The sequence below is a fragment of the Hypanus sabinus genome, chromosome 13, assembly GCF_030144855.1.
Source record: "Hypanus sabinus isolate sHypSab1 chromosome 13, sHypSab1.hap1, whole genome shotgun sequence".
In the NCBI taxonomy this organism is placed as follows: domain Eukaryota; kingdom Metazoa; phylum Chordata; class Chondrichthyes; order Myliobatiformes; family Dasyatidae; genus Hypanus; species Hypanus sabinus.
In genome coordinates, this window is record NC_082718.1 from 104,105,959 (window position 1) to 104,126,835 (window position 20,877).

A 20,877-nucleotide genomic window follows, 5' to 3' on the forward strand; every position below is an offset into this window, starting at 1 on the left:
TACGTCACTGGGTCATGGCTACATCTTGATTCTGCCCAAGGCTGAGCAACCAACTAATTGAAAGGCTGAGGAAACTCTAGACCCATCTCACTATTCAGTTAACAACACACACAAAATGCTGGTAGAACTGCCTGGCCTGCTGTGTTCTACCAGCATTTTGTGTGTGGTGTTGTTTGAATTTCCAGCATCTGCAGATTTCCTTATGTTCACTATTCAGTTAGAGGGTTTGACGTGATCTGAAAATTATGGTAATTAGGACTGCTTATTTGTTTAAAGGTCAAACACCAGCATTGACTTGGTTGTGTCAAAAAGCCCAATTCTATGTTGCAACTTCCATATATCTGCCATTTCTTAATTTGCACAAATGTATCATCAAACTTATTTGCACTGGGTGCAAGAATTGTGATGTGACAATATGCGAAGGGACACACCCTCAAACCGGAGACATTGTCCGGGCTCTGGCGCATAAAGGGTTAATGGTGCCTGGCTTTCTGTCTCCATATTTAATACACCTGCAAGAAACTATCCTGTAATTAGAGGTGGGTCATGCAAAGTGTGATAGCTTGAACATTAAAGACTTTAGACCTGCCTTTCAGAGGTGGGGGAGGGAAAACGCAATTATTGGGTGGGCTGGGATGTGCCTAAAGAGATTGAGCTGCCCCATCCCTCCAACCACCTCCCTACACTTTCAGACCTGTAGGGATGGCCTTAATGAGGATTCCTTTAGCCCCTCGTTTAGAGCCGTTAATTATTAACTGAGTTAGCAGACATCAAAAAGGGAAAAAATGTGAGCTGTGATTTGCCTTATAAGTTCTGTGACCACAAAGCCCAATTTCTTGCTCCCCCCCCCACCTCTCTTTCTTGATTGGATCCTTGATTACCAACTTCAAGGAGGTCAAAAGAGGGAGGAGACCAGTAGAAACTCAGCAGACTTTTACTTGGAGGGTTGGGGAAGTGAGTTTGCATACTAACCCTACCAACCTTTGACGATAGTCCCTGACACTCCAGGAAATGAGTTAGATGGCCCACACAAGGGAGGGTCAGGATGGCATGAAAACATTTTGCTTATCTTGTACACATAAATTGATTTGTGTGTAAAATAGTGGACAAAATAATTATTGACTGGTCTGGGAAATGTGGTATACAGTAAGTGTTACAACATTCATGAATACATCCAGTGTAGGCAAACAGTCCCAAAGCTGCAGGGCATGCAGAAATTCGTCTAAACACACTCACCTACACACGTACTGTTGGATACTTCACAGACTCACAAACACTCTCCCTCGCTCGGCGGAGAGAATGAGCAAGAGTGAGTGAGATAAAGTCAGGCTTTCGTCTGTATTAGAAGCAGAAGTTAATAAAGCATTGGGGCATAGCCTATAGTTTTCAAAGCCAGGCTGCACACTTACAATTAACTAATACTTTTCAGAAATTATCGAAGTACATGTGTATATGTCCCCATTGCTGCTGTGAGATTCATTTACTTGCAGGCATTTACAGAAAAATAAAAATGTAAAGAAGTGCAGATAATGATAATTTCAGTGCTGTTCTGCAAGCCTATTCATACATTCCTGTGTAAAGAGTCAGAATATTGTAGGACAGCCGTTGAGACTTGGGTGAAGTCTGATGGGTTTGAACTGTATGCTTTCTGGTCAAGGGTATTGACAATAGAACTAGCAGTGAGAGCCAGTAATAAATGATTCTACTTTGCAATGAACTGGTGTAGATTTGGTCATAATGTTGAAATTGAGGTACTAATGCCAAATTTGTTAATTATGTCTATCAATCTAGCGATCTATTTATTTATCTGTGCAATTGGGTGTCAGTCTTTGTGGATATATGGTTTTTCATAAATTCTATTATTTCTTTACTTTCCTGTAAATACCTGCAAGACAATGAATCTCAAGGAAGTAATGTGGTGACATATACGTACTTTGATAATATATTTACTTTGACTTTGAAAACTGAAGAGTTAAAATTTGCCAGGCCTTATGGATAATGCAAGGCAATAGAACTATTTGGATTGTGCTTTCCTAAAGCAAGCAGTGGCTAACAGACCAAACAATATCTGTTGCACCTTCCTGATTTCCATTTCCCATTCCCTCCTGGTGGGCAGGGCAACCAATGAAATATAATCTCTTTCAGTTTGTGGATACACACTCCTCAACTTTGAGGTGCAAGCACCGTTGACGTAAAAAGGCCTTGCCTGGTCTAAAGCTGTCTTTCTGGACCAAGCTTACACACTGCTCCGGTAACCCAAAGTCAATCTTGTTCATTGGTTCTCTGTGTGTAGAAATTGTCCACTCTCTCAGAGACTGGATGCATTTCCTCCAGGACCTCTTGTTTCCTCTGACACCCCAGAGAAATGGCAGTAGATGCAGTGGCCTCTGTGAATTTCCCCTTATGTGTCAGTGAGTGGTCGAATCTGGCTGGAGTTTGATGGAACGTGGAGTGAATGAAAACAGATTAGATCAGGATAGGAGATTAGATTTATAAAGAAAAAAACATTAGCTTATTTCTCACATGTCCGTCGAAACGTACAGTGAGATGATTCGTTTTGCGTCAAATCAGTGAAGATTGTGTTGGGCAGCCCACAAGTGTTGTCACACTTCTGGCACCAACATACTGTGATGAAAGCTCACTATACATAACTTGTACATCTCTGGAATGTGGGTCATCTACCCAATAAATGATTGCTGGATGCATGGTGGGACAAGCTGGGTCAAGGGTCACATCACTTACAGTACAAAGCTTGTGCTGGTTCCCACTTCATTTTAGACCCTAAGCTCTATGCTGTCAACCTTAACTCTCTCCCTTCTGTATTATGGGTGGATCAGTTTTACATATAAACTTTTAACAATCCTTTGAAGCATTTTACCCTGTTAGAGGCACTATATAAATGCAAGCAATTGTCGGCATTGAACAGCCACATTTTAAGGCATTTGAAATAATTTCAAGTTCAGTCGACTGCGTAGAGAGCCACAAAACCCTGATATAAATATACTTTAGTTGTGCAAATTTACTCATGGGTTTTAAACAACAACTTACCTGCATTTTTTGTGTGGGCAAGTTCTGAAATCCTGTGTAGATGCGCCAGTTTTATGAGTGAATGCTTGCGGTCATTTATGAACCCTGGGCAAAGGTCTTAAATAGTTTCAAAGAGGCCATTTCCAGTAATTATTGTGCTGTGATTTGGAATCTGTACCTGTAACCCAAAAGGGACTTCAGGTTAAGACCTTTACATCTGCAAGGAAACTCAGATAGAGAAGGCGCAATTCCACTCCTTTCTCTGTCAAAAGTGAGGAATGAGTGCCCCCTACTGCCAAAGTGAAGCTTTGCATGCTGATTTCCTTTACCATTGCTTTACCATTACCATTTCCCCAAAGGAGGAGAGAGCTGTAAAAATGATGCTGTCTCACCACGGCTGTCTGTTGCAAAGGCCGATCCTGCCCAGTTGGAAGCACAAACAGCAGAGCTGAATGCACCAGGTTTGTTTATCATGTAAAATTTCAATAACCTGAAAAATTCCACTTTCTCAAAGTCAAGCTGGTTTCCATTCATACCTCATTCCTCTCCCAAAAAAACATGTTGGGATGTATTGAGGTATAGTTTTCCACACTGTAAGTACCATGATATTTTGGAGACCACCATGTTGCTTTTGTTCATGAGCAAGGTGTTCCATGTGCTATCCTTTCCAATTTCTCTGTAACTTCTGGCCAAGATTCCTCAAATTATATCTGGTCAGCCGTGTCAGAAGTGAGCAACACTGTGTTAATACACTGCTTGTTCTTCTCAATAGGGAAGTCGGAGTGAAGACGTAAGGAAGCTCCTCAATTGACTCCTATCTCTTGTGGCTTGAATTTGCATTATCCCTCCATCATTTTCGAATGAGAAGGCTTTGAAATGTGCTGCAGATATATGAACAGTGACTGGTAGGGAATGCCCTGCGTCTGTCAAGGGCGAAGATACACTAAGATGTCAAAACCTTGATCTTTTGTTGATTTATTCCCACAAGGATCTCCTGCTCTCCACATTGATGCGATAATCTCCAAACAGGTGCAGACGTCAGAAAACAAAGCAACACACACAGAATGCTGCAGGAACTCAGCAGGCCAGGCAGCATCTATGGAGAAGAGTGAAGAGTCAACGTTTTGGGCTGAGACACTTCGTTGGGACCGTGAACTCTTTTCTAGAGACGTTGCCTTGCCTGCTGAGCTCCTCCAGCATTTTGTGTGTGTTGCAATGATCTACTCGCTGCCATCCCCACACCTCTCCCTATTCCTTCCCCGGGGCACATAATGACTGAGACGAGGACTCTGTCACGCGATGTGGACCTATCAGATGAGCCCAGCTTCAGACTTACTGTTAAAGGGCAGAGAACTCAACATTTCAACACCGAGCCCTGCAGGCAGACAGCGTTCATTTAACTCCTGATTGTGAGCACAAAATTAAAGGAGTATTGGAGGGAGTCATCCGATAGCATAGAGACAAACCAATCAGTCCATTCTCTGTACAACTGTCTTCACCGCCCAACAAGTTTGCACCCGCTCTGCTTATCAACTTACCCCACGCATCCTTCCTCTATGCAAGGGCCATCCCCAAGTTACAGTTGCCTGACCTACAAACACTTGTCATAATATTATTAAATTCAGAAGTCCATCGATATGAGTGGCTGAACTAATTCCCTCCCTCTCCTTTTAGTAGTTGCTCTTTCTTATAAGTTTCATGTGTTTTTGATGCCATGTCTATACTGAAGGATTTGGTTACCACATTGAGCTCTTTTTTTGTGTATTTTCTGGCTGCATATAAAAATGGAACCCGTTTGCTCGGATTGCGGCCCAAAACGTCGACAATGCCTGGCCTGCTGCGTTCCACCAGCATCTTGTGCGTGTTACCCAGGGGTGACTTGTATTTCTTTTCTCCTTGAAATGCAGTTTAAATAAAAAAGGTTTGAGCTAAGAGTTTACTTACCACCATAATATCTGAAATTAATGGAAGAAGCTCACAACAATAACCGTTTCTGCTGAATGATTAAACCTCGAGCTGGCTATAGTCTCTTATGGTTCACAGGGGCACGTCCATGTGGATGAGATTTGCCTCCAGTATCCAGTGATTGGTAAACAGGACAGTAATCCACAGCCATGTTGAGACACTACTGGCTATTGATGCTTTTATTAATCACCCTGAAGCTATTCATATAGCTAGATAGTAAGTTAAAATGCATGTTTTAAATTGCAATGAATAAGATGGTTTTACCCAACATAAACTGATCTAAAATTATTGTTTCTAATCTAAAATTATTAGAATAATTCAGTCATTAGGCACTAATTCACCAGGGAGAGTCATTGTGCTTTTAAGCAACCTGGTGTCTACGTTTTCCAAGGAGACTGAGGCGTGCAAGGCTCCCTGCCTCCATTCCAGCAGCTTTCTAGAGCAACATTGAGAGTGTCCTGTCTGGCTGCATCATTGTGGTATGGAAGTGACAGGGCATCAGACAGCAAGACCGGGATCTCCGACACACCCATCCCTGTCTGTGACATTTACCAGGAGCATTGTAGACAAAGGGCCTGAAGGATTGTTGAGGATCCTTACCACCCACCTCCTTGACCCACTACCATCAGGAAGGAAGTGCAAAAGCACCTGCACTAGGACTGCAAGGCTGGGTGACAGCTTCTTCCCTGAGGCTGTGAGACTAATCAATACCCTGCCACCACCGAGGTCTCATCAGGTTTACTTGTGCTGCCCACCACATACATCTTGAATTATGTTTTATTTACAGTAACATTTTGTTTTGTGTACTGCGTGTGCGATATATGTTTTGTGGGTGCACCGTGGTCCAGAGAAACGTTGTTTCATTTAGTTGTACAGCTGGATGACAATAGATTTGAATGTGAACTTAATGGCCTGGTATGGATAACTTCACTCACCTCATCGCTGAACTGACTCCAGATCCTGCAGACTCACTTTCAATGATTCTACAATTGATGTTCTCAGTATTATTTAATTTTTACTTGTACAATTTGTCTTTGCATTTTGTTTCTTTTGTCAGTTTTTACTTATATATAATTTTTCATAAATTCTGCTTCATTTCTATATTTTCATGTAAATGCATGAAAGTGAAATGTCAAGGTGGCATATGGTGTTATATATGTCCTTTTATAATTCATTTATTTTCATTTTGACTTTAATAGTCACCATGCAAAAACGTAAGTACCTGCATTTATTTTATGCTGCTCATTTAATGACTAGACTGTGGGGTGCCTTGGTTGTTAGAATCGATGAGTGGACTTGATTTGTCGATGACACACTCGTTTGAGATAAGCAGCCTAGTGAACATCTTAACCCAAGGAAGGGAAAACATTCCATTGTTGCTGTCATTGAGGTTACGGACTCGGACTGGAATTGTTTCCAGTCCCCAGGGTAACGAGGAGCAAATAAACAAGTTCCAGTGATTGATGAGCTGAACACATCAGAAGCAGATGGTCTGTCCTGTGTCTGTACACAAATACTAATCAAAACATTTTATCTTTCAGCTCACACTTTTCTCCCTTGATAAAAGCACGCCACTGCATGGAATTTAGTCACAAACAATAGATTCCATTTTTTGGACCATGTAAAGTCAATTGCCCAGCCAGTGAAGTTAATCATTGACTGTGGATGAGAAGTTGGGGTGTGTGGGGAATGCAGCATCAAGGGCAACACAATACATTAGCTGGTCACCATTGCTGTAAAGAAAATGAATACTTGCTTTCTCACGTTCACACTGAAACACTTCTTGCAAAATGAGTTATTCTGGAGTATTATTACAAAGACACGTGCGAATTTGTGAAGGCACGATGTGGCTGTGTCTTTGGCTGTCAATGCGTACAAGTTAAGGATGGGAAGTGGCGGAGGATTGTCTGACTTGGGACTAGATGGAGTCTACTGGAGAAAGTTGGGTTGGGTTTTAGATGAAGGTTTACAGCTTTGGAGGGATGATCAGCACCCTTGTGTGATGTGTGGTACCCAGTATCAAAGTATTATTGCCAGCAGTCTGTTCACTTAGCTTCCCCAATGCATGGTTCATCCCTCTGGGACAGCATTCAATCGTTTAAAATCCTGGCCTTGTAAAATATTGGTGTCAATTCTTCTATGTTTGCCACAGCAGCCTATATATAGCCATGAAGATAGAAGCAAGGATTCATTGTGAAAGGACAGAAGGAAAAGATAGAAGTCCTTGTCTGCTATGTATTTCTGTGACAGCCCTGGTTGTCTTGCCTGAGACAGAAATATTACTTACATCCTATATCATACTGGAGAAAACAAAATCACTAACTTGCTAACTATTGCAGTAGAATTGTCTTTCTGTTGTCTGAAATGTGATTTGTACTTAGGGATATTGTGCTTTGCTTTGCAGGCAAAGCGGGCAGTCCAGAGAGGAGCAACAGCGGTCATCTTCGATGTGTCTGAAAACCCAGATGCCATTGACCAGGTATGAGATACGTTCTCCCCCATTATCCTATACGTTGTTGCCCAACCAAGTTAGACAGATAAAAAGCAAATGTGCTCATTACAGAATGAGTGATCTGATCACTATGACCACCCTACAACACGAGAAAACCTGCAGAGGCTGCAAGTCCAAGTACACGCACAAAATGCTGGAGAAGTTCAGTAGGCCAGGCAGCTGTCGATGTTTCGGGCTGAGACCCTTCACCAGGACTGGAGAAAGAACTCTGGTGATAGAGGACAGAAGGACACAGAGGGTGTTGTCCCTGCATCTGGAGTGTGGCCTCATCATGGCAGTAGAGGCCATGTGTCGGTCAAGCCACAACCACCTTCCATCTGATACTCCGTCTGAATACGCTTCAACCTGATGGCATGAACATCGATTTCTCATACTTCTGGTAATTGCCCACACCCCTCATTATTCCCCATTCCCATTTCCCTCTCTCACCCTATCTCCTTATCTGCCATTACTTTCCTCTGGTGCTCCTCCCCCTTCCCTTTTCTCCATGGCCTTCTGTCCTCTGCTATCAGATTCTCTTTCATGAATCAACTTCCCAGCTCTTCATTTCAACCCTCTCCCTCCCAGCTTCACCAATCAACTTCTACCTTGTATTTGTTTTCCTCCAGTCCTGATAAAGGGGCTCAGCCCAAAAACTCTCTTCCATAAATGCTGCCTGGCCTGCTGAGTTTCCCCAGCATTTTGTGTGTGTTGCTTTATTACGATCACTGCCATTTTGGAGAGTATGTTGTAAAATGGATAAAAGAGGACGGGCTGTCCATTTTTCCTTTCTGTGGATTTTCAATCCTGTCAAAAGTCAGAATCTACCTAGATGTGTGATGTCAACACACATGGATTTGTGGTTTTATGGAAGGTAGCAGAGGGTGAATACCTTTTTATAGAGCTATTCCTCAATATCTTTTAAATGTTGTTATTGTAATTGCCTTAACCATTTTCTCTGAAAGACCATTCCATGTGGAAACACCATCTGTGTAAAGATACCACTCTGGTCCTGCAAAAAACCTTTCTCCCCTTACAGACCTCTGTCCTCTAGTTACTTTCTTTGGGAAAAAGACTGTGTGCATTCAACTTATCCATGTTTAGATATCTCTGTAATAACTCCCATCAGTCTCTTAACTCCAAGGTCCTATCCTGCCCAACCTCTTTCTGTAACTCAAGCCCTTGAGTCGTGGCAAAATTCTCATAGATCTTATTTGTACTCACTCCAGCTTAATGACATCTTTCCTATAACAGGGTGACCATAACTTTGCACAATATCTGTACAAATGCAACATAACAAACCATATTCTATAGTCAGTGCCCTGACGAGTGAAGGCCTTCCTCACTGCCCTGCCTACCTGTGACACCACTTTTATGGAACCCCGTGCCTGTACTCCTAGGGCCCTCTGTTCTCCAGCACTCCCCACTGTTCACAGTGAAAGTCCTAATCTTAGTCACAATGGACAATTGTCCTCATGCCTAAGCCCGTGAACGTGGCACAGATGAGGAAAGCGATGAACACTTACACTTGGCTGGACGATTCCAGCTCCAGCAAGTCTGATAAATGTAATTAGTGTAATCGATACGTATGATGGGCCAAAGGCACGACTCTAAATTTCAAAAGTTGACACCATCCAGGTTTAACTGGTCCCCTTTCACCAGCATAACCATTTGTACCCCCTCTCCCTCTTTCAAACCAGATCCAGACTTTGCCAACTTGTCAAGACTTTCCTCAGTGCCGTCTTGCAAAGCTTGGACATTTTAGATAATCAAGGGGCAGCATATGTGTGGGATCACCGTGCACACTGGTATGCCGTGCTCTTAAATAGCAACTTCCTGTCTGTGCTCTACATGCGCTCACATTTGGAAATATATTTGCATTCTTACATCACAAGAGTCCCTGAGTCAGCCATGCATGTACGTATATTTAAAACAAACACTCAGCACCCCTTCTGGGGCAGTTGGAGATGAATTATAAATACCAACCCAATGAGCACGCCTGTGACAGAGTCAAATAGGAGCCAGGGTTCTTCCCTGGCGCTCAACATTAGCACCTAGAAGACTGTAAGAAAGTAATGAAGTTGGTAACCCTGGCCCAGGCTTCTCTGCCGTTCCATTGGCAGTAAATGTAGTTGCCATGACACTCAAACTTACCAGGGTCTAGAAATTGAGCCCAAAGACTTTTTCCCTCATCTTTTTATTAACTTCCTCAGTGGCATTGTCAATGTTGGCCTGATATATAAACCAACACCCCACAGAGCAAACATACATTACATTTGCGAATGGTTCCCTTTCTTTAAGCCATTGGATGTGCTGTAATGAACAGAAGCTGAGGCAGTGCATCTTGTCAGTCGCAAAAGGAATCTGTGAGACACCAGGAAGCACTCTTGTCTCCCAGGCCCCTTCCATCCCTGTCATCGGAATGTGCTGGGCAGCCAGAAACCATGGAGTCGGCAAATTCCTTTGTGCATTTTTTTTGGCTGCTTTGTAATAACCAACATTGAAAAGATCTCCACCCCTCCAGGTAAACACTGGTATTGCTGTCTGGACAGGAATGGCATATGTTAGAGAACAGTTTGAACTAGTCAAATACCCTGGGCTAAATTAAAATGAGGAATAGAGACTTAATCCAAGATTTGTAACTAGGCCTAAGATCTGTCATTAACTGTAGTATCTTTGATGTCCCAGCTGGGAAGGGTGGTTTGTTTTTGGGTAACAGATTAATAGATAAGGATTACAGGTTTTATAGTTAAATTAAGATGGATCTCATCGCCGAGTAATGATGATTGCTGAAATCTAACTTAGTTTTTGAAGAGTTAGTGTTCCTTTGTGAAACTTTCGGCATTGGAATTATTTAGAATTTGAAAGACGATCATCTCCATCTATAATTACTTCTCATTCCTTGATTTAGTCAGAGTTAGAGGCATCAATATTATACATAAGTGTTAATGAGTTGCTGCTACTGCTTTGGGGGGGGGGGTGGTGGTGGTGGTGTGTGTGTGTGAGAGATTTGAAATATGACAGCAAGTAAACATGCCCGAGAGGATCAGGTGGATTTTCTCACTAAGCTTATTTATGCTTCTTCTTGACTGACGATTGTCAGCTATGTTTATTGAACTGCCCCATCATTTGAATACGGAGACAGTAGAAGTTAGATGGGGTCGCCAGATCTTTTCACATCTAATCACTCCAGGTGTTCTAAATGGCAAACAGCCTCTGGATGTTCAGCTACTGTTCTCCAGCATTAGTGCATCCTTATCATGCATTCAAGAAGACTATGGCTGAACTTCTACCCCAATGCCACTCCACTCTACCAATTAATTCACTCCATATCCAAAGATCTGTCAATGTCTACCTTGAATATACTAAGCAAGTGAACCTTCAGAGTCTTCTTGAATAGAGAATTCCCTAGATCCATTGCCCCAAAGTTGTGAAAACTTCTTCTCATTTCTGTCCTGAATGGCCAACCGTTTTCATTGAGAACGGTTCAAAATACCCCTGCAAAACCCTGCCTGCAACCTGACAAAATTGATTAATGTACTTAAGTGAAAGTTTTCTTAAAGAAGCTGCATTTTTGAATTACAATACTGATTCTAATAAAGAAGACTAATTGCATAAGTAACTTGATTAAATCATGGCAAGCCTGGGTCAACAGCAGGAACCGAAACAGGCTTGTAAAACTTAATGTGACTGTTTTATTCCATATTGCTCTATCGTCTGACTCCAAGCGACACAAAGTACGAAAACATTTAGAGGGTAGAAGAATCTTTCAATCTTGGTACAAGTGCTACACAGAGGAATAGTAAGTAGTTGAGTTACTGAACTAGTATTCAGAGATTGTTACCACAGTACCAGGGAAATTTATATTTACATTACAAAATACATAAGGAATAAAAAGTATAAAGTAATAAATCACTGAAAAACCCCATCTGGACCACTAATGTTCTTTGGGGAAGGAAGTTGTCAATGCCTGTCTGGGGTGTGACTCCAAGACAGTTTGCTCTTAATTACCCTCTGAAATGCTGCTCAGTTCTAGTGCAATTAGTGGTGGGCGATAAATTGCTACCCTGTCCAACAAGACCCACATCTATCAACAACTGAACGTTTCAGAAGCGAATCTTAAGGATGCAATCCTAATGTGCACTTGGGAATAGTTTCAAGGAACGAGCAGCTCTAGCCGGCTTCTAAACAGTTAAGACCAGAAATTACTTGGAGTGAAGCTACTTTTCAGGCATAGGGACAAACATATCAACGCTTTAACATTCTGAATCTACTGTGTGCTTGTTGGTGTTTGACTGTCACTGTTCTGCAGAGCACTGTGGGCATGCTATGTTGGCACTGGATTGTCTGACAATGCTTGTGTGCTGACCCCCCCGGCCCACCTTCGGGTGTGTTGGTTGCATTTCACACATGTATAAACTTGAATCTTGAATCCACTCAACAATATTCTTAACCCACAGACTGATGCTGTTTTGAAGCCATCCTTGTCACTTTGTGAATTCTCAGGAGAGCAAACTTGCAGCGTACTTTAGATGAAGTCTAAATATTGGTAGGAACTGCAACTTGACCAAGGAGAAAGAGGAACACAGTCAGGTTGTTGTTACGTAATGGGTCAATGGCAAGGGATTTAAAGTTAAAAGTAATCGGAGTACATCTGTGTTACCGTTTACAACCCTGAGATTCATTGTGAGAGTCATGTGGGCATACTCAATAAATCCATAGAATAATAGACAGAACAGAATCGATGAAAGACCGCACCAACTTGGGCATTCAACCAGTGGACAAAGGACAACAAACTGTGCAAAATACAAAAAGAAATAAATAATAATAATAAAATAAATTAGCAATAAATATCGAGAACTTGAGATGAGGAGCCCTTGAAAATGAGTCCATAGGCTTTGAGAACATTTCAAAGATGGGACAAGTGGAGTTGAGTTATCCCTTTAATTCAAGAGTCCAATGGTTGAGGGGTATTAAGTGTTCCTGAACCTGTGGTCTGAGTTCTGAAGCTCCTGTACCAATTAGATATTAGCAAATATTAGCTTAGGTATTAGTTTGAATACTTGAGGAAAGAGTAGGGACTTATGTAGAGCTCAGTCTGTAAACAGCAGTTACTTGTACGTGGTGTTTCATGGGATTGCTTTTATGTGTATTGTGTTTTTGTTATTTTTTTAATTTGTTCTTTATGCTTATTGGGTTTTTAAAAAATGCTGCATTGGATCTGGCATAACAATCACTTTGTTCTCATTAGCACAAGTTTACTGAAGAAAGAAAATAAACAATCACAGATCTTGGGAATGAGAAGCAGTGGATTCGGTTGCAAAGGGAAGTGGCTGAAGACTGCCACAATCCATCTGGGGCTGCTGGTGCCGGGGGAGAGATTAGGTGTGAGGAAGGGCCGCTGCGGATGATGGGCAGTTAGTAGGTGGATAGGATTTAAAGTGAATTGGCAGATGCTGACTGTCGAATTAAAGCAATCAGAATGTGCCACTGATTGCCAGTGGAATAGTTATGGCAAAAAGCGTTATACAAGGGATGAGGAGGCAGAAAGAAGAAATATCTGCTGATAGAGCCAGATGAAATGGAGTGGGAGTTTAGGGGCTAGTACAGTTCTGATGGGCAGCAAAATGATTTAAATTGCTGACCTATGTGGTTGCATTGATAGCTAGCATTTCTGATGTGACCATTTCACTCTGATTGTATTGACCGATTTCTTACACTGTATCAGTGGTTGACTTGCACCTGTGATCCATTGACCTGTTATTTATTTCCTGGACTTACTTCCACTCGGTATAATTTACTTATTCGCACTTAATTGTTTCTGGTTTTATTTTGCTACATCTCTACTCTATTCTTGGTTGGTGCAACTGTAGCGAAACCCATTTTTCTCGGGATCAATAAAGTATCTCTGTCTGTCTGTTACTGAGCTACAAACGCTGTCTCTCCAGGCTGATGTTGCTTTCTGTCTGCAGTTGAATCAAGGCTCGGAGGACCCGCTAAAGCGGCCTGTGGTTTATGTCAAGGGTGTTGATGCAGCGAGATTAATGAACATTGTTAACAAGCAGAAAGTGGCCCGGGCACGGATCCAGCATCGGCCACCACGGGTAAGGTTGAGGGAAACAATTTTAGTTTCATTATTGACACTGTATTTATTGTGTGTTGCCAGTTTTGATCAAAGAGCTTTCTGCTCACATGATGTCCAGGAAAATACTTGTCGCCTCCAATGCAGGCCCACTACATATCCAAGACCAATTTTAATTCATATTGGTCTACTTAGTGACAAGTAAGGCTTTTGAATTAAGTGCTGAACTGCCTATTCATCTCAGGCTTTGTTCCACATGTTTAATTTCCTCATCTAAAGTTTAATAATTTCTAGACCCAAGGAATTACCATCAATCCACACAGCTCCAGCTCAGATCCACGACTTTGCTTAGATTAACTTTTCTGTGTCACTCCAATCCTCACTACCTTCACTTCTTGGTGCCAGTTTGATGGTTCAACCATCTCACCCTGCAGAAGGTATCTCATATGTAAGTTGGCTCTTGCATGATTGACGTGGTATTTTGTTATTTATTTTTTTTTCCCTGGAAAAGGGGACCGGGGTCACCAGAGACTGGTATGCCATTATAAAAAGATTAGCAGATCACTAGTACTGGTTCAGACCCTCAAGTGATTGAATTGGTGACTCTAGATTATGCAAAGCAAACTCAACAAGAATAACAGAAAGATGAATATTAAGGTATATCAGAGTACTTTTTGATTTTTAATTTTGCCTGGAGGTATCTTTTTTGGGGGATGTTTTTCTCTTTTTAAAGACAGACCTTGAGATTATTAAAGTTGAACGTTGTAAAGCCAAAGTTTGAAATAGGTGGTCAAAGTACAGCAGAAGATGCACAGCAATAATATGGAGGAGAGAATGACTTGTAGGGCAGAAGCATGTATCATAATCGTCAAGAAGCTGCTATTGTGAATTAAATTCCTGCTTGTTGGAGCCTTAGAGTTCAGTATCAAGTTGAAGTAAGAGAACAAGGTCTTTTGATATTTAGCCAACAGCCTCAATATAAGAAAATCATCACTTTATTAACCTTGCACGATTTTATTGAGTTACGTATAGCTCAATGTATTTATAGGAACATTTTTACACATGTTTAGTTCCATGTCTTTTTTTAACTCTTTGGCAATATCCACATCGAAATTGAGTGCATAGTTAATTTTACTGCACTCTTTCTCTTTCAATCAAAAATATATTTCTTTTGGTTTGAATTACTGTCTTCTTTCATTTCGTCCAGGAAGTATCTTTCACTCTCTCCATAAAGAAATCATTTCAATGGCTGAGAAGTGGAGCACAAAACTGTTTTGCCTTCTGTGAACTGGTTTTACTTTTGCGGTTGCCACTGTTGAGGCCTTAGCCTTGCTGTGTACTGTTTTGCCACAGGCTCTACAGACTGGCTTGACTGATGTTGAAAGAAGATCAAAAGAATATATTTGCTGGATAGTGACAATGAATTGCCAAATGGCTACAGGCTGAAGTTAAGATTGTTCTAGTCATAATTGTAAGTGAATAAAAGAAGCAGAAGAATCTGCATTTTCATCAAGATGTACATTTATGTAGATAAAGAACTTTAAGAAACTTAGCCCAGGTCTTTAAATCCAGCACTCTCAAATGGTGGTAGTGTATTTGGAAGATCCAATTTAGACTGACAATCTCATAGGGGTCAGCAGCTATTTCAAAACTAGTTACAACATTGCGAAAATATTCCTGGCATCCTTCAACAGTTGTTTAAGACCTTAGCGTGTGAACCGCAAGAAATATCAACAAAATGGAGCAATAAGGCTATCAGAATGTATTTTACCAAAAGCAAAGATCACGCATTTGTGGTGATAAGCAACTGATCTGGGCCGATAGGAAGAAAACCTTCTTGTAAAATGCTGTTAGCAGTGTTGGTTGGGGCAGACTGCCTGAAAGGTGAGGATTAAATCTACTCTGACCCTTGACCCTAAAATGGTGAGGTACTCCTTCACTCACACCCCAACCTACTCACCTCTGGTTGGTGCAATCTGTCGAATGGGATTTTAGCTGGGCTCCAACTTTCAGGAGCTTGTAAGAGATCACATGGCATTTTTCTAAGTGGAGCAAGGGTTTTGACCCTGCCAATATTTATTTCCCAATTATTTCAATTAATTATTTTTAATTTTGAAATGAATTTTATTCATAAATATATATATACAAGAAGTATAATAGAACCAGAATATGTTGGCTGAACTCCAGACGAAGGGTCTCAGCTCAAAAGAGTTGGCCGTTCATTTCCCTCCACAGGTGCTACCTGATCTTCTGTTTGATTTGTTCTTCAGATTCCAGTCTCTGCAGTCTCTTGAATCTCCAAAACATGCCTTTCTTTACATTCATTGTGTAATATTGTGAAAATATTCATTGTTTTATCAAACTAATACAATCAAAGTACAGCACACAAAGTACTGGAGGAACTCAGGCAGCACCTACGGGCAGTCAACATGTCGGGGTCTTGATGGTTGACATCATGACTCGAAACAATTACTATCCATTTCCCTCCGTAGATACTGCCTGGCCCTCTGAGTTTCCCCAGTGCTTTGTGATGCTCCAGATTCCTGCCTCTTTAGTGTCTTTTGTCTAAATCCTATGTACAAAGAACCAATAGCACTCACGTCCTCTCCAAGTTCTTCTGGTGCTGTTCCACAGGGCCCAACCTGTTAGTGTCAAATGACGCACAATCTTATCTAGCAGTCCTTCCCCATAAAACTTTTGAATTGGCTGCACCGAATATCAGTTTGTTTCTTGGTATGTACTTCTGCAGCTTGGAGTGTGCGAGTCGGCAGCATTCACTTGTGGACATCTTGTACCAGAAACTCAGCAGGACATCACCTGATCATTATTTCAGTGTCGTATCTGGAACTCACAGATGGCTGAGTAGAGAGATGTCTCTACCAAAGGAAGTATAAGACTCTTGGCTTCCTTGCTGGTCACCCTTGAGCGAGGTGTAGCACCTGCTCAGCTCCCCCCCGATCAGGGTCACGTGAAGCCATGGCAGCAGGTGGAGGATGGTCGTATGAGCAGCTGATGCATGTCACAAGTCCCGGTAATGCGAGCACTGACACCAGGCAGACAATCTCAGATTAATAATGCTGGGGTCACCCACTTTGTAAACAGACCGCCCAGAAGAAAGCTATGGCGAACCATTTCTGTAGAAAAAAATTGCCAAAAACAGTCATGGTCAAAGACCATGATCACCCGTGTCATGCGACATGGCACATACTGATGATGAACCCACTGGTTGTTGTATTCCCAACCAGAGTGACTAGACTTTAAAATAACGTACTTGGTTGGTTGTAAAAGCTGATCATTTTACTTAAAGCTCAAAAAGAAAGAAAAGCAAAAGAAATTAGAGGCCTTTGCAATACAGGATGTAATTTTCACATGCATACAAGTAAATTTTCCCAAACTTTAAGTTATAATTCCATGAGTAAGCATATTTCCAAGAAATATGAATCAGGTTGCCTGCCTGGTGAAGCCCAGGATCAATTTGCTTGTTTCAAAATTCACTCTTATTTCCTTGACAGAGAAAGCAGAATAGCATGCAATTTCTTGGTGCCTAACTCTCGCATTTTTCCTCCAGTTTCGCCAGCCACCTGTACTGTGTCTATTTCTCCAAATCACCTGAAGACAAAATCTGGCTCCACTTCTGGGAGGTGACTTTCAGTCCCAATTGCTATTAGCCGCTCATGAAATTGATCCAGAATTAGTTAATCAATTTAAGAATATTTCATGCTATTTAGACTCTATTAGCGAAATGTAGTGGAAAATTTGGATGCTGCCTGCCATTTGCTGAAGAGATGCGGTTTAATTGCAACTCTTTACTGCTGCTATTGCATTTACCTTCCTATCTATCTACTGTACAATTCAAAATGTCAATTCATAAAAATATAGAAACATAGAAATCTACAGCCCTTCGACCCACAATGTTGTGCTGACCATGTAACCTACCGCAGACGCTGCTTAAGTTTTTCCCTAGCACGTAGCCCTCTATTTTTTAAGCTCTATGTACCTCTCTGTGTGAAAAACTTGCCTCTGAAACTTGCCTTTCAGGCTTCTTAAAACTATGCCCCATTGTGTTAAGCCCTTTCAGGCCTGGGGAAAAGACTTTGGCTACCCACATGCTCAGTGCCTCTCATCATCTTACCACCTCTATCAGGTCACCTCTCCTCCTTTGTCACTCCAAGGAGAAAAGGCCGAGATCACTCAGCCTGTTCTCATAAGGCATGCTCCCCAATTCAGGGAACATCCTGGTAAATCTCTGAGCTCTCTCTTTAGTATCCACATCCTTCCTGTAATGAGGTGACCAGAACTGAACACAGTACTCCACATTTCACTGCGAAAATCCCCAAAGTAGTGAGTTTGTTCTTTACTAAATGTCTAGAAATTTCAGTCAGATGTAAAAGCCTTGTTATCATGTTGAGAATCATTCGACATAACTTTAAAGGATTAAGGTAGAAATCCAAAGCAAAGCTGATTTAGAAGCTGCTGTTTTGCAGCATTTGGGGCTGAGAGGAAAATTGGATCAGCCATGATGAAATGGCAGAGGAGACTCAGTAGGTCAAATGGCTTTAATTCCGCTCCTGTATCTTGTGGCGTTATGGTCTCATAATTGTAAGCTCAGGATGTAAGGCCAGCCATTGGACTTCAATACTTTAAAGTAATTTTTCTTTCCATTCTTAATTCTTCAGTCCTAATAGTGTAGGGTTCAGTATCAGTCTACCACCCCAACTAGGTGCACCAGAGATCTGTAGAGAGATTTACTTCATCTGAGCAGTGAACGTTATAAGCCGTTGTCTTCACTGCAGTTACAGGCACAGTTAGGAAGCACAGGCACACAGGAGCAGATAGGGAAACAGATCCTGGAAAGGTGTAATAATAACAGAGTTGTCGTGATGGGAGATTTTAATTTCCCAAGTATCAATTGGCATCTCCCTAGAGCAAGGGGTTTAGATGTGATGGAGTTTGTTAGGTGTGTTCAGGAAGGTTTCTTGACACAACATGTAGCTGAGCCTACAAGAGGAGAGGCTGTACTTGATTTGGTATTGGGAAATGAACCTGGTCAAGTGTCACATCTTTCAGTTGGAGAGCATGGTCATAGTCCTATCTCCTTTACAATAGCATTGGAGAGAGATAGGAACAGACAAGTTAGAAAAACGTTTAATGTGAGTAAGGGGGATTATGAGGCTATCAGGCAGGAAATTGGAAGCTTAAATTGGAAACAGATGTTCTCAGGGAAGATTATGGAAGAAATGTGACAAATGTTCAGGGAATATTTGTGTGGAGTTCTGCATAGGTACATTCCAATGAGACAGGGAAGTTATGGGAGGGTACAGGAACCGTGGTGCCCAAAGGCTGTAATAAATCTAGTCAAGAAGAAAAGAAAAACTTACAAAAGTTTCAGAGAGCTTGGTAATGTTAGAGATCTAGAAGATAATAAGGCTAACAGGAAGGAGTTTAAGAAGGATATTTGGAGAGCCAGAAGGGGCCATGAGAAGGCCTTGGCGGGCAGGATTAAGGAAAACCCCAAGGCATTCTGCAAGTAAATGAAGAGCAAGAGGATAAGACATGAAAGAATAAGACCTATCAAGTGTGACAGTGGGGAAAGTGTATATGGAACCAGAGGAAATAGCAGAGGTAATTAATGAATACTTTGCTTCAGTATTCACTATGGAAAAGGATCTAGGTGATTCTAGTGCAGACTTGCAGCAGACTGAAAAGCTTGAGAATGTAGATATTAAGAAAGAGGATGTGCTGGAGCTTTTGGAAAGCATCAAGTTGGATAAGTCGCCGGGACCGGATGAGATGTACCCCAGGCTACTACGGGAGGCAACGGAGGAGATTGCTGAGCATCTGGCAATGATCTTTGCATCGTCAATGGGGATGGGAGAGGTTCCAGAGGGTTACGAATGTTGTTCCTTTATTCAAGAAAGGGAGTAGAGATAGCCCAGGAAAATAAAGGCCATTTAGTCTTACTTCAGTGGTAGTAAGTTGATGGAGAAGATCCTGATTTATGAACATTTGGAGAGGTATAATATGATTAGGAATAGTCAGCATGGCTTTGTCAAGAGCAGATTGTGCCTCATGAGCCTGACTGAATTTTTTGAGGATGTGACTAAACACATTGAAGAAGGAAGAGCAGTAGATGTAGTGTATATGGATTTCAGCAAGGCATTTGATAAGGTACCCCTTGCAAGGCTTATTGAGAAAGTAAGGAGGCATGGGATCCAATGGGACATTGCTTTGTGGATCCAGAACTGGTTTGCCCACAGAAGGCAAAGAGTGGTTGTAGACGGGTCATATTCTGCATGGAGGTCGGTCACCAGTGGAGCACCTCAGGGATCTGTTCTGGGACCATTATTCTTCATGACTTTTATAAGTGACCTGGATGAGGAAGTGGAGGGATGGGTTAGTAAGTTTGCTGATGACACGAAGGTTGGAGGTGTTGTGGATAGTGTAGAGGGCTGTCAGAGGTTACAGTGGGACATTGATTGGATGCAAAACCGGGCTGAGAAGTGGCAGATGGAGTCCAACCCAGATAAGTGTGAAGTGGTTCATTTAGGTAGGTCAAATATGATGGCAGAATATAGTATTAATGGTAAGACTCTTGGCAGTGTGGAGGATCAGAATGATCTTGGGGTCCCAAAGCAGCCGCGCAGGTTGACTATGGTGTATTGACCTTCATCAATCATGGAATTGAATTTAGGAGCTGAGAGGTAATGTTGCAGCTATATAGGACCCCGTTCAGACCCCACTTGGAGTACTGTGCTCAGTTCTGGTCGCCTCACTACAGGAAGGATGTGAAAGCCATAGAAAGGGTGCAGAGGAGATTTACAAGGATGTTGCCTGGATTGGGGAGCATGCCTTATGAGAATCGGTTGAAAGAACTCGGCCTTTTCTCCTTGGAGCGAAGAAGGATGAGAGGTGACCTGATAGAGGTGTACAAGATGATGAGAGGCATTGATCGTGTGGATAGTCAGAAGCTTTTTCCCAGGGCTGAAATGGTTGCCACAAGAGGACACAGGTTTAATATGCTAGGGAGTAGGTACAGAGATGTCAGGGGTAAGTTTTTGACTCGGAGAGTGGTGAGTGCATGGAATGGGCTGCCGGCAACGGTGGTGGAGGTGGTTACGATAGGGTCTTTTAAGAGACTTTTGGATAGGTACATGGAGCTTAGAAAAATAGAGGGCTATGGGTAAGCCTAGTAATTTCTAAGGTAAGGACGTGTTTGGCACAACTTTGTGGGCCGAAGGGCCTGTATTGTGTTGTAGGTTTTCTATGTTTCTAGTTCCTTAACTATTGACCCCCATCCCCCTTTGTTACAATT

The 20,877-nt window shown here is 41.9% G+C and overlaps 1 protein-coding gene across 2 annotated transcripts in view; it reads left to right on the top strand.

Moving 5' to 3' along the window:
• The window catches only part of znrf3 (zinc and ring finger 3), a 244,695-nt gene that overhangs the window by 191,533 nt on the left and 32,285 nt on the right, over positions 1-20,877 (top strand). For both annotated transcript variants that reach the window (XM_059988313.1, XM_059988314.1), the window contains exons 3-4: positions 7,397-7,471; positions 13,456-13,587. In XM_059988313.1, coding sequence (XP_059844296.1) covers positions 7,397-7,471; positions 13,456-13,587 — 207 coding nt within the window. The remainder of the gene's footprint in view (positions 1-7,396; positions 7,472-13,455; positions 13,588-20,877) is intronic.